A 13341-nucleotide genomic window follows, 5' to 3' on the forward strand; every position below is an offset into this window, starting at 1 on the left:
GGCTCCATTAACATTTAACCGAACACTTCCTTTCCCCATTACAGCTATTCTTGTGTCATTGCCAAGTTTTACTGCATGTCTAAAGTTCTCATCTAATTCTGAGAACCACTCTTTGTTACCACTCATATGGTTACTACACCCAAAATCAAGAAACCATTCTTCTGTTGTTCCTTGCTTCAACTCAAAATAAGTCATTAGCAGGAGTTCATCCTCCTGGACTGCCTTTTCTTCCACCTCTGCATAATTTAAATTTTTCTCCCAGGTAGGACATTCATATTGAAAATGTCCAAATTTGTGACATTTGAAACATTCAATTTCAGCTTTGTTGAAGGACTGTCTGCCTCTTCCTCTGCCACGAAAGAAACCTCGTCCTCTTGCTCTTCCTCTTCCCTGACCTCTTCCTCTCCTGTCTTCATGGATAATTTGCAGTGCTTGGTCTACTTCGTCATGTCCCACCATCCTTTGCTCATGAACTAAAAGACTGCTCTGCAGTTCATCAATCGTCATAGTGTCCAAGTTATTTGATTCTTCAATCGAGCACACAACATAATTAAATTTCGGAAGCATGGACCGTAAAATTTTTGCAGCAATAATATTCTCCCGCATACTTTCTCCACATGCCTTCATACTTTTTGCAATTTTTAAGGTGCGGGCAAAGTATGAATTCACTGTTTCATCTTCCTTCATACGTAGAATTTCAAATTCTTGACGCAGTGCTTATAATTGTGCTCTTTTCACTCTTGTAGATCCTTGAAATTTTTGCTTCATAGAATCCCAAATATCTTTGGAGGTATCATCATTGAGGATAGTATCTAGAATTTCACGATCAATGGCTTGATATAAATAATTCTTTACTTTCAAATCCTTCAATTTTTGTTCTTCCATGACTTTGAGTTCAGCTTCTGATGCAGTTGTTTTATCTGTAACAGCTGGAATTCCAAACTCTACCAACTGCCAATATTCTTTAGAACGAAGAAAATTCTCCATGAGTTTCGCCCAATGATCATAATGTCCATCAAATCTAGGGATTGCAGGTTGCACATATTTGCTGGTGTTTGAATCTCCCATGTTTCTTCTTTGTGTCTATGTGCTGCTACTATTTTTTTTCTTTTTTAGGATGTGCTCACTCACTCAATAAAATTCTGGATCAGGCCCCTATGAAGGAGCTCTGATACCAATTGTAAACACGTAAGTACTCTCTGCTTTTGGGTGAAAAACACTCACTTCTTAATTCAAATAACAGATGATAGGCTTTATAGCCTTACAGCAGCAAAGAAAACAAACTCTCTAACAAAAGAAAACCAACTCTGCACGTCTCAATACGTGGGCAGTTTCCTAAACAGACTCTGCACTATATCCCTAAATAATAGGTCAATATTTGACCATAATATTTAAGTACAAAATTAAAAACTGAAACTAACATTTAATTACTAATAAAACAGAAATTAATCTTTATTTACTAATAAATTCGTGTAGAATTTTGTATGTGGCATTAACTTCATTTTGCATGAGATGACTTTTATTTATAACCTTTTGATAAAAGAACAATTATATCTTACATGTTTTTTATCTTCGTCTCAATGTTTTCCAAATCATACTTGAGTTTACACTTACAAATTTTTTTTAGCATTCAAAGTGCTATATAAAATACAAATTTTCTCTCTAACTCCTCTTATAATTCTAACAATAAATTCAACAAGAATCTACATATAGTTTAATCCAAACAACCTTGAATAAATTGGTTCACTTTATTCTTGCATTATTTAGTTATAAAAACTCCAAAACAACTCAAACAAAAATTCACAACCCTACTTGAAACACCATTAGAAAAACAAAAACAAAGTATTGCACTCAAATAATTATATCCACACCACTCTGGTGTATAAAAATTACAAAATAAAGAAAAGATATAACCTAGAGTGACATATATTCTTTAATATAATTACATAAAAAAAACTTATATCATTTCTTATCTTAATTGATCATACTAAGTGATGAAGTTTATTTAAAATATAAAAGATGATTATGATTATAAAAAAAACTTGTTTAAAAAAGAAACTAAAACTTTCAAAAATATTTAAAAAGAGTTCTAAAACTATTAGAATACTTTCATCTAAAAAAAAGTTTGAAAACTAAAGGGGTTATACTAACTAAGATAATAGACTAGTTTTTATTAGAATAAATTATTTTATTCTTAAAGTAATCTTAAAAAGTATTTTGAGCTGTATAATAGATTATTATTAATCATAATTAGTTATTCGTGAAAGCGTAAATTTTTAGATTGTATAATATTATCAATTACTGTTTAAAATAATCAATTATTAGCGAAAATAATTAATATTATGATTATTATTATGACTCATCGAATAATTTGGAAACATTGAACAACAAATTTTTAACCACATATAATAATCAATTGTTATTTGAGATAATAAATTGTTTGCAAACTAAATAAAATCCATATTTAGTTAAACTTAAGATATATAATCATTATAAACTTAATATAATTAGTTAAATGTTTGTAAAAAACCATCAAACTAATTTGTTCAACACTTTATAGAGATTAATTCGTATTTTATGATCATATTAAGACAAGAAAGAAATGGAGAGTAAAACCATTAACCATTAACTAGAGGAGCAATCATCATTAAAAGATTAATACATTATGCTTATTAACAATAACTATATATCTTACAAAAAACACTTTATATACATTATATAAATATATAATAAGCTATAAATTCTTTAGTTTATATATATAGTAAAATTTTTATAAATTTATATAATAAAGCATATATACATTTATAAAACAAAAACAAAAAATAAAAAATTAGATAAATAGTTGATTGAGCATAATAAATATTGATATATTTTAGTTTTTAGTATAACAATTTTTTTTAAATCTTAATAAAAACTTTAATTCCATTAATTTTATTTAATTATAATTTAACTTTATTTTTTTAATTGAATATATGTTTGATCTTTAATAATTACTACGTATGTTTATTAAAGAAAAATTAAGAATAATTACATAATAGTTTTAATTTTTTCTTTAATAAACATAGATAAAAGTATTAAATAATAAAAACTTGATTAATTATATTAAGGTTTAATACCTCTTTTGGTCCCTCGAAAGGGGGTAAATGTTCAATTGTGTCCTACGTTTTTTAAGAAGTTCAATGTGGTCCCAACTTGTGTAAAAAGTGTGCAATTAAATCATTTTTGGTAACGGCGTTAATTTTTTAACGGGCCAGCTGACAGGGTGTACTGAAGTTTGCAACGTGTCTGGGGAAGGTTAATATGTGGCTGTGTGAGGTTAATACGTGGCTGTGTGAGGGTAAACGTGTGTATATTACTGTGGTTAACAAATCAGATGTTAGGGTTTGGGTTGCAGAGAATTGGTCATTGAGATACGAATGGCTTCTTCCGAAGGGTGTTTGTCGTGTTCGAAAAGTTGGGGCAAAGGATCTTCTCGGTCGTCCCATGGTTGTGGTGTGTTGGAAAATCTTATTCGGCTGAGGTTAGACAAGTGCAAACAGCTCCAAAGGCTTCCAGACTCCATTGGAAATTTGAAATCTTTGCGATGGCTAATGATGAAGGAAACAACACTTACACGATTACCAGATAGCTTTGGAATGCTCAGAAACCTGGTAGAACTAGACATGAAAAGAATGCCCTATCTTAATGGGGCTGGAAACAACATGTCTACAGGGACAATTATTCCTGAAATACGAGAACAACCTAGTTCAGAGGCAATATTAACTTCTTTTTGCAATTTAAGCTTGCTGGAAAAGCTAAATGCTCATGGATGGGGAATATATGGAAAAATTCCAGATGAGTTTGAAAAGCTATCATCACTACAAACTTTAAGTTTAGGTCACAACAATATTTGCAGTCTTCCAGCCAGCATGACGGGTCTCTCCTGTCTCAAAAATCTTTTGTTGTCAGATTGCAGGGAGCTCATGTTTCTGCCTCCTCTTCCCTCTAGCCTAGAAGAGCTAAATCTGGAAAACTGTTTTGCAGTGCAGTACATACATGATATTTCAAACTTGGAGCGATTAGAGGAGTTCAACCTTACAAATTGTGAAAAGGTGGTGGATGTCCCAGGTCTTGAACATTTGAAGTCCTTAAGAAGGTTGTACATGAGTGGTTGCATTGGATGCTCCCTTGCCGTAAAGAGAAGATTTTCCAAGGTTTGTCATTTCTTTGTTTGTTCCACGCCCCAAAATCACATCCTTCTGTCTTGAGCATAAAATAAAATCCAATAATTTCCCACTTATAAATTAAAGATTTGTCCCAGGTTCTACTTAAGAAATTAGAGATTTTGATTATGCCTGGAAGCAGGGTCCCGGATTGGCTTACAACAGAACCAATAGTGTTTTCCAAGAGAAGAAATAGGGAGCTCAAAGGTGTTGTTAACCAAACTAATATACACACGTTTACCCTCACACAACCACGTATTAACCTCACACAGCCACGTATTAATCTCACACAGCCACGTATTAACCTCACACAGCCACATATTAACCTTCCCCAGACACGTTGCAAACTTCAGTACACCATGTCAGCTGGCCCGTTAAAAAATTAACGCCGTTACCAAAAAGGATTTAATTGCACACTTTTTACACAAGTTGGGACCACATTGAACTTCTTAAAAAACGTAGGACACAATTGAACATTTACCCCCTTTCGAGGAAAAAAAAGGTATTAAACCTTATATTAACTATTTACATAGTTTAAACAAAAATAATTATTGTGCTAGTTTTGTTTTATTATTCAAAAAGTAAGATATATCAATGTTTGTTGTAATAATAAAATAATACAACTTTTAATTTTAAGGCTTAATAGCACCGATGGTCCCTATTTTTGTCAGGTTTGTTCGAAATGGTCCTAGTTTTTTTTCTGTTCAATGTTGTCCTAAAGTATGTAATTTATGTTCAATTTAGTCCTTTTTGCAGACGACGTTTAAATCATTAACGGTCCACTGTCTAGCTGTGTAAAACCCAAATGACATGGCATATAGAAGCTGCCATGTATCTTCTTCAACCTTCAACCCAAACAAAAACTGAAACCCTAATTTCTCTCTAGCCACCTAACACTAGCGCCGCCACACCTAAACCCTCAAGCCGCCACCGCAATCACCAAAAACCTTCAAACGCAACCCAGAAGACCATCACCAAGATGTCGCTACGACCACCTCAACGCGCCACCATCTTCATCGTGTGCCTTCACCATCATCTTCTTCCCAGTTCATGCTACCACCATAGTCACGCCGCCAACACCATGCCGTTGTGCCCATCCTTTCCTTCCACCATCAACCTTGCGTTAGCCGCCGCGAAGCGCACTTCGACCATCATCAACTGCACCGGAAACCTGCATCAAATCCAATCTAGAAAACCCACAAAAACCTAGAAACAACACCTCTGCGATTTGCGATGTCTTCGCGAGTTCCTCCTTCTCCATTGACGCAACCTAGCAGTTCGAAACCCCCAACCCTATCCCGCCTAAGAACCACCATATTTATGAACCTGCTTCTCCCTCGTGCTTTCATCAACCTGCAACGAAACACAATCAGTCCAAAACTTCCCAAATTAGAACCCACAAAACCTTAATATTGCACATTCACCTAGTGCAAGACCACCAGCATCCATCACAAGGGCAAGGCTGCAACGTCTTCATATTCTTCTTCATTGAGCCAACATCGTCGCGAGAGAGAACAAGAATCGTGACCACCACTGGCGCGCTTCCATCATCACAACAACGAATGATTCTCCTCGATTAGGACACGTGGCAGCTCCACGTGAACAGTTAAATGCCATCGTATTTGGATATTGCACAGTTAGACAATTGGTAGTCAACAATTTAAATGTCGTCTGTAAAAAGGACTAAATTGAACTTAAATTATATTTTTTAAAACAACATTGAACAGAAAAAAAAAATTAGAATCATTTCGAACAAACCTGGGACCATAAGCCCTGTTAAGCCTAATTTTAATTAGAAAGTAGACTTAGATAGCAGTTATGAAAAAATAACTTTAAAAGGCGGTGGTGAAGAGATGTTAAAAAAGTGGATGAATGTGTTCTTAACAGAAGGGGTGGTGCAAAAAGAAACAGGGCGTAGACGATGGAAGGAAAATGAGACATAATATTGGAACGCCACCCACCTCTTCTGTCAATTGTTTGCGTGTTTGGTTGCCTCAAGGATTCAATTTCAACGCAGTTTGAAATTAATCTTCCCAAAATTCTCCCACAATTAGATGAAGTAAATGAAAGTAAAATCAACGGCAGGCTAGCTTCATATGTTGAAAATCCATTTCTACTAAACTTGGGCGTTTCTTCTTTCGATTAACCCATGGATTATCTTACAGGTACATTATAATGTGTTGATCCCTCGTGTCATTTTATTTTTATCTTCCCCTTTTCAAATATTCCTTCAATTTTGTCATTATTATTTTTCAATCTGAGCTTTTAATCTTATTGCTGCCATTTGTTGCTTTTAGGTGATATTTTGCTACAATAACAAATGGGTATTGGTAATTTTGCAATTGGATAGGGTTTTGCTTTCCGGGTATTCTTGATTTGGAGTTTGAGATTGGGTAACACATAGTCATGGGTTCAAAAGTTGAGAATAGCAAAACGTGGAAATGGATTTTGGGTTTGATATACATATTTGCTGTGGCAACAATTTGGATAGCTGCTAGCTTTGTAGTGCAGTCTGTTGTTGATGCTGGTGTGTCACCATTCCTTGTTACTTACATATGCAATTCGTTGTTTGTGGTGTTGATTCCAATTGTTGAAATTGGGAGGTATTTGGAGGATTCTTATGGGGGTTTATGGTTTTGGAGGAGTGACGAGAGTAATTCCCATACGGAAGGAAGGGTAAGACACTCGGAGCAGGTTATCCTTCTCAAAGATAATGATGCAGGAAATGAAGCCAGTGAATCCTTGGTTCTTGAAGAGGTTGATGTTGTAAGTGAAGAAAGGAACAATGGTTCTGAATTGGTGCCAACAGAGATAGTGACAAGGGTATTGGTTGATGATCAAGTTAATGTGATTGAAAAGGTTGATCATCAGCTTGATGAGAAAGGGCGGTGGAGTCGGTGTAGAGTGGCCAAAGTTAGTCTTTTGATCTGCCCATTTTGGTTTTTGGCCCAACTCACCTTTAACTTGTCATTGAAGTATACTACAGTCACAGTAAGTAAATATGTATTCAATCTCTGGGATTTCTCAGTTCTGTTTCACGTACTTACCTGGCTTAAATTAGTTCTTTCATTTTTTGTGATATGCAGTCAAACACAATCTTAAGCAGTGCATCCAGTCTTTTTACCTTCTTGGTCTCCCTAGCATTCTTGGGTGAGAGATTTACTTGGTTAAAGCTCTTCAGTGTTCTTCTTTGTATGGGAGGAACAATATTTGTAAGTCTAGGTGACTCGAAATCCGGTTTAAGAACAATTGCATCAAATCCTCTTCTTGGAGACATTTTCGCTCTTCTTTCTGCAGGATTATATGCAGTTTATATAACTCTTATTCGCATGAAATTACCTGATAGTGATGGAAAGAGTGGTGAAGCTAGTACAGCTCAGTTTCTTGGATATCTTGGGCTTTTCAATGTTTTAATTTTTCTTCCGGTTGCCCTCATACTAAATATTACCAAGATGGAAAGTTTTAGTTCACTTACTTGGAAACAGCTTAGTCTGATAATCGGAAAAGGTAAGTATTCACTAGTTTTTGCATTTTGTTTTAAATTTTAGAATGTAGCTAGTTCTTTAACTGCCCTGCACTTCTGCTGCTAAATCGAAATTGTAATTATGACAGAAGAATCTACCTGTTTTAGCCTTGTACTCTCAGTATGCCCCTTTCATATGGTTTTCTACAATAGCCAACTTCTACTGAGAACCATTCCTTCAGACATAGGTTGTTTACATATGTGCACAGTTGTTTGTGTTGTCCAATTAACGTCTATGCGGGGAAGCTCTTTCTGCTAGATGATCACTTATATCATTAGTGAAGGAAGATTTTAGTTATTATTAGAATTAAAAAATATTTAAGAATAAATAATGTGTCCTACATTGTAAAGGTTTTTGACATTGATCATCAATCGCAAACTACTGTGTAAGGTAAATTTGTTTTATTTTAGAACAGAGGAGATGGCATCATTTGACTTGCTCAAAACCAAAGTTTCAAGAATATATTTTGGCCCCAGCTCTCCTTTGGCAACTTCCTGCAATGCTACTTTTATTCTTCCTCTTCTTTTCACTAGAGTGAAACTCATTCATTATAACTCTTCTGATTGACGCCTTTTGTAGCCTTCTTTGTACATGTCCAAATCATCTTAAGCAATTTTCTGTCATCTTTTCCTCAATTGATGCTGTACCACCCTTTCTCGTATATAATCATTTCATATTGTCTTTTCTTGTATGGCCGCACATCTATTTTAACATTCTCATTTCTGCTACTCTCACTTTTTCCATGTTGTACCTTTAAAGCTCAACATTCACTACCATATTATATAGGTGGATATTTAGCTGGATGTGTAGCACTCATTCGATAAAACTTTAGCTGAGTTTGGTAGTTACTTTCTGATCACAAATAACCCTCTCTGCCTTTCTCCATTTTCCCATCCTGCCTGTATCTTGTATCCTATGGAACTCATTATATCAAACTCACTTTTTTATGTTGCAGATTGCACATTTTAGCATTACATCAAACTCATTTTCTATGTTGCGGATTTGCACATTTTGAAGGGAACTGGGGTGTAGAAAGTGACATTAATATCTAATATTGTTTTCATAACCTTTTGGGTAAAAAGGGTTTTTCCTGATATCTTTTTTCCCATTAAGGGTAAAAGGTTTCTCTTTATCAGTATTATAAGATTCATATTATGGGCCTTATATTGTTAAGGCTCTGTCCAGTTCACTGTTAGTATAAACAGTTATGTAGTATTAGTAAACCCATTTTCTTTTGGTATGAATCATACGCATTCTGCGTGAGAAGTAGTTCTACTTGAGCTGTGTATCCTATTAATACTTATATACTTCGTACCTAAGAATATTAGAGTCAAACTCAAATACCTTTGTAACCTCAATAATTTAATTCATTTAATGACACAGTAGTAGAGCTTGACAATTGGGGCTGGAGGTGTCACTTTGATAATCAATTGCTAAACATTTGAAACTAAAATTCGGTGAATAATTAATGAATTTCGATTTGTGAAGTCTTGCTATCATTTACATGCATTAAAGCAAATGATGTGCAAACTGTCCTCCCTCCCAAGTATGATGACTTTTTTATCATTTATGTTCAGATTTACTTTGAAATAATGGAGAGAAACACAATCTTGTTACTACCTGAACTGAACATCTGTATTACCTTTTGTTTTTTCAATGGCGAAAAAAGCAAACCAGACTGATCTATCAAATGTCTATGAACCGGTCAAGTGTTTGTGCCCTTTAATAGTAAAACTAGATCATCAAAGGTTTGATAGAGGATTTTATGATCCACAAATTGAAAAGAGAAAGAAAAGAAATATTTTTATTGAATATAATGAAAGCACAAGAAATAGGAGTATACTCTCTCTTTTAAGGATCTCTCCTTTGACAAAGAGCTTATTGGAGATCCCATATAAACTAGATATGTGACCAGATTATAGTATGTGAGTGCAAATCTCTCAACTTAAAAGTTAGTTTTGTGAGGTTAAGTTAGGTCTAAATCTATTTTTTAAGATAGTCTTAGAATCTATCCTCGCCAGGTTTTGTTGAACCTATTGTGTCATTTGATATTAAACCATCCATAAATATCTATTCTCACGCTTAACTGCTTAGTACTTTGTGTGAGGGGCCACATTTAGAGATACGGTCAAATTATAGTACACAAATTGGTATAAACCCTACTTTGCAAGTAGGTATTATAAGGGTGAGTTAGATTTAAATCTACTTTCTGAGAGAGCTAATGCTCAATCTACAAATGAACATCTCCCTCTTCACTCTAGTATCCCTCCTATTTTTAGATATGATGAGCTGGCCTTTTATATTCCTGTAATAAGCAACTTTTCTAATTTCCCTTTTTAATATCCTAACAGAGAAGGATTTCAAAACCATTGAAGATTCGGTGGACTTGGAATAAACTCATTTTCTTGTCTTAGAACTCCCCATGAAAAGAGTGTCTTTGTTAGATAAAACAATTTGTACTTTGACCTTGTTGGGATGTTTAATGACATGGTCTCAAATCCTTCATAAATATAACCAAGGTTTCTACTCGAGAGTTGAATCCCTGATGCCTCCATTATTCTAAGCAGAGTTCATTTCAGCACTTCATAAATTTCGCTTGTACATTGTCCACGCTTCAAGCCACATGTTAGAAATATGTAATTACAAAACCATTCATGTACTACCTAACAACTTAGGATTTGGGATAGTTGGTTCATGATAGGCTTCATATTGACTTATGACACTAAAACAGGAAGACTTAAGGACTGTTTCATGGTAATTTATCATGCTTCTTAAATGTAGAACTTCTTTCTGATTATAGTAGAATTTCTTAGACCAGAATTTAAGAAACTATAAAGGATGCAAACACAACCTCACCCCCAGTTAACAGAGACAGGAAATTGTGGGAAGGAAACAAAAGTTATACTTTTTGTGTTCATGACATTTCTTTGGTAAGTCCTAATCAGATTGTCTCAAGAAATTCTCATTTGTAAGTCATTGTAAATCCTATGCATGTCTCATGAGTACCATCGTTAGCCAAAGATATATATTATTTCAGAATATGGGTAGAAAGATTGAGTGAAATTTCTATACAACATCAAAGCTATCACATTGTATTAGAACTGTCAAACATGAAAACCGAAATATGCCTTACATAACTGAAAATATTCATAGAATCGTAGCGAAGTGATGAGGATCTAGAAAGCCATTTATAATGTTATATTTTGCCTAATCAGTTTTCCTATACACGGTATCACGCTGTATGGATATTTGTTATGGACTGAATATTTTATTTCTTTCTTATTTGATTATCACTTTTGGCGATAAAGTGAGCATAATCTATGAACCAAGCTGTTCATTGCAAATTCAAAAAGAATATTCAAGAGTCATTTTTCAAAATGTAAAAATTAAATCTATATTTACACCTTAAACTTCAAACAAATGTTCACACTTCACTTCCTCTTAAACCGCTAATTTTCTTTTGATCGGCACTTCTTAAACCGCTAATATTTTATTGCTTTCAACAATTCCCTTTTACTCATTTTATTTATAATGTATGGATTTTTTTTTCCTAATCATAATTAGGACTGCTGGATAATGTGCTGAGTGATTACTTGTGGGCCAAGGCTGTTCTTCTCACATCTACCACAGTAGCTACAGCTGGTCTTACTATTCAGGTCCCATTGGCTGCCATTGTGGACACCTTGAGTGGCCATGCTCCTGGCTTTATGGATTACCTTGGAGCTATATCTGTCATGATTGGCTTTACTGGAATCAATATTCCTTCGGACACTTTTAGCAAATCCAGAGAAACTGCCGTGGAATTGGAAAATGAGAGTTTGAATATAAGGACTGAAGAGCTTCCTTCTCCTAAAAGCCAAGATTGAGTTTTCATATCATAACTGTACATTATATTCATTCATTTCACGTGTTAGTTGAAGGTGGTCTTTCAATACCAATTTAGTCGCAGAAACTGAAATATGCTATCATACTCAAGAGGAAGATAGAAAAGCTAGAACAAAGGAAGATGGTTTACTAGATGAACACACGAGATTGCACCTGGAGAGACAAGAAGCTGCCATGTGGTTCAGCAAATTACTACTTAAGACAGGGTTCACCCACAAACTACATGTCATCACAAGTTTGAGATAATGATTTCTATTCGTTTTGCATACTTTGTAAATGTTAGTTCTATACCTTAAACCTGATCAGAAGGTCTTAAGTCATAGTCATTCATTTCATAATAGTTTTGCTTGCTCAATCATACAATCTGTGTAAAGTAGCACAGTCATTTACCTGAAAAAACAAATCAATTACACTTGTCTTTTTTAACCCTCGGTTAAACATATTAGTATATTTGTTTTTAATTTCTTTTCTTTATTATAGATTTTTATGAATGTGACTTATATATATATGATTACATAATTATGTCTAGTTTGTGACTGAGTGCAGTTTATTGTGAGCAAAGGGAACAAGAACGATGCTTATAGAGTAGTACGCGTTCTTCTCTTTGGTTTTGATAGTCGTTGTGCTTTGTTTAGTTTTATGTTTTTATTTAATTCAAATGTTAAATATATTTTTGTCCTCAAATTAGTATAAGAAAGTGTTTCTTTCTATTTTGTCTTTACACTATATAATTCATTGTGATTTTTTTTTCAGTCACATGAAGAATTTCATATTTCGTTTGTTGCAAAAGATGTTTTATATGATTTTTAATAAAATGTAGAAATTAAATATTTTATAATTTAATTTAGATACCAAACATTTTTAATAATTTTGAGAAGAAAAATATATTAATTATTTTGTCTTTACTAATGCTTTTGTACCTAAATGAGATCCTTGTGGACAAAGAATTTGGAAGAGTTCTCAGTTTTGGATAAGTCCTTCCAAGCAACTAATAGCACAAAAACGGATTAATTTTCTTATGCTTTTATTTGGACGGAGAGTGGAAGAAAATAAGAGAAAATTGAGTTGGCTCTTCCTTTTCAGGACACTCTAGAAAATGCACTAGAAATTTAACTTATGTCCAATATCATAAAAAAAAGTTTATTAATATTTTAAACAAATATGGACTTATTTCGATATCCTGTCGGAATTTGATATTCCTGTAGATAATTTTGAAATTCGATTAGGATCTATTAATTCATGCACTTGTTTAACATCAAAAATTAAAAAAAAAAATTGACTTCTCCAGTTCTATTGACAATCACCAACACAACAACACCTCCACCATGTGTTTAGAACAAATGAGAGAAGTACAAAACAACGAAGTTTATAAATTCAGATTTGCTATCTGCACCTCACATATTTCACCATGCACCTCCCAATTTTGAGAATCTTCCTCTTCATTTAATAAAATCTGAAAAACTGTAATGATGATTTAATGATTTTTCAACCACTAACAACCCTAATATTATACTATTGTACTATAATCCTAACCTCATGCATGTATCCTATTTCATTTGTCCACCGTTAATATCGTACTATAAGCTTGTGCATGCACTCCTATCTTATTTCGTCAATGTTACATTTCTTATTATTTTTTTTTATTAAGTTTTATTTGTGAGAGGTTATATTGTGAAGGAATACATTGGTGGTGATCGTGGTGACCATGCTGTGGTGGTTCTTGGAAGAGA

The 13341-nt window shown here is 33.8% G+C and overlaps 1 protein-coding gene across 1 annotated transcript; it reads left to right on the plus strand.

The window, feature by feature from the left end:
* The first annotated feature begins 6083 nt into the window (after positions 1-6083).
* LOC124837394 (EamA-like transporter family) lies at positions 6084-12076 on the plus strand. The gene is made up of 4 exons (XM_047312737.2): positions 6084-6367; positions 6500-7193; positions 7289-7709; positions 11291-12076. Exons 2-4 carry the CDS (start codon positions 6609-6611, stop codon positions 11590-11592), a joined length of 1308 nt encoding a protein of 435 aa, XP_047168693.1. The 5' UTR covers positions 6084-6367; positions 6500-6608; the 3' UTR covers positions 11593-12076.
* Positions 12077-13341: the final 1265 nt, after the last annotated feature.

The sequence above is a fragment of the Vigna umbellata genome, chromosome 5, assembly GCF_029865625.1.
Source record: "Vigna umbellata cultivar VRB3 chromosome 5, Vumbellata_1.0, whole genome shotgun sequence".
Taxonomy (NCBI): domain Eukaryota; kingdom Viridiplantae; phylum Streptophyta; class Magnoliopsida; order Fabales; family Fabaceae; genus Vigna; species Vigna umbellata.

What these genes read in the sequence shown, in the direction of transcription:
- LOC124837394 (XM_047312737.2), top strand. Translation starts at nt 6,609, where the DNA reads ATGGGTTCAAAAGTTGAGAATAGCAAAACGTGGAAATGGATTTTGGGT. An exon ending in TGAAGTATACTACAGTCACA is followed by an intron (nt 7,194 to 7,288) that starts GTAAGTAAATAT and finishes TGTGATATGCAG; the next exon opens with TCAAACACAATCTTAAGCAG. An exon ending in TAGTCTGATAATCGGAAAAG is followed by an intron (nt 7,710 to 11,290) that starts GTAAGTATTCAC and finishes AATCATAATTAG; the next exon opens with GACTGCTGGATAATGTGCTG.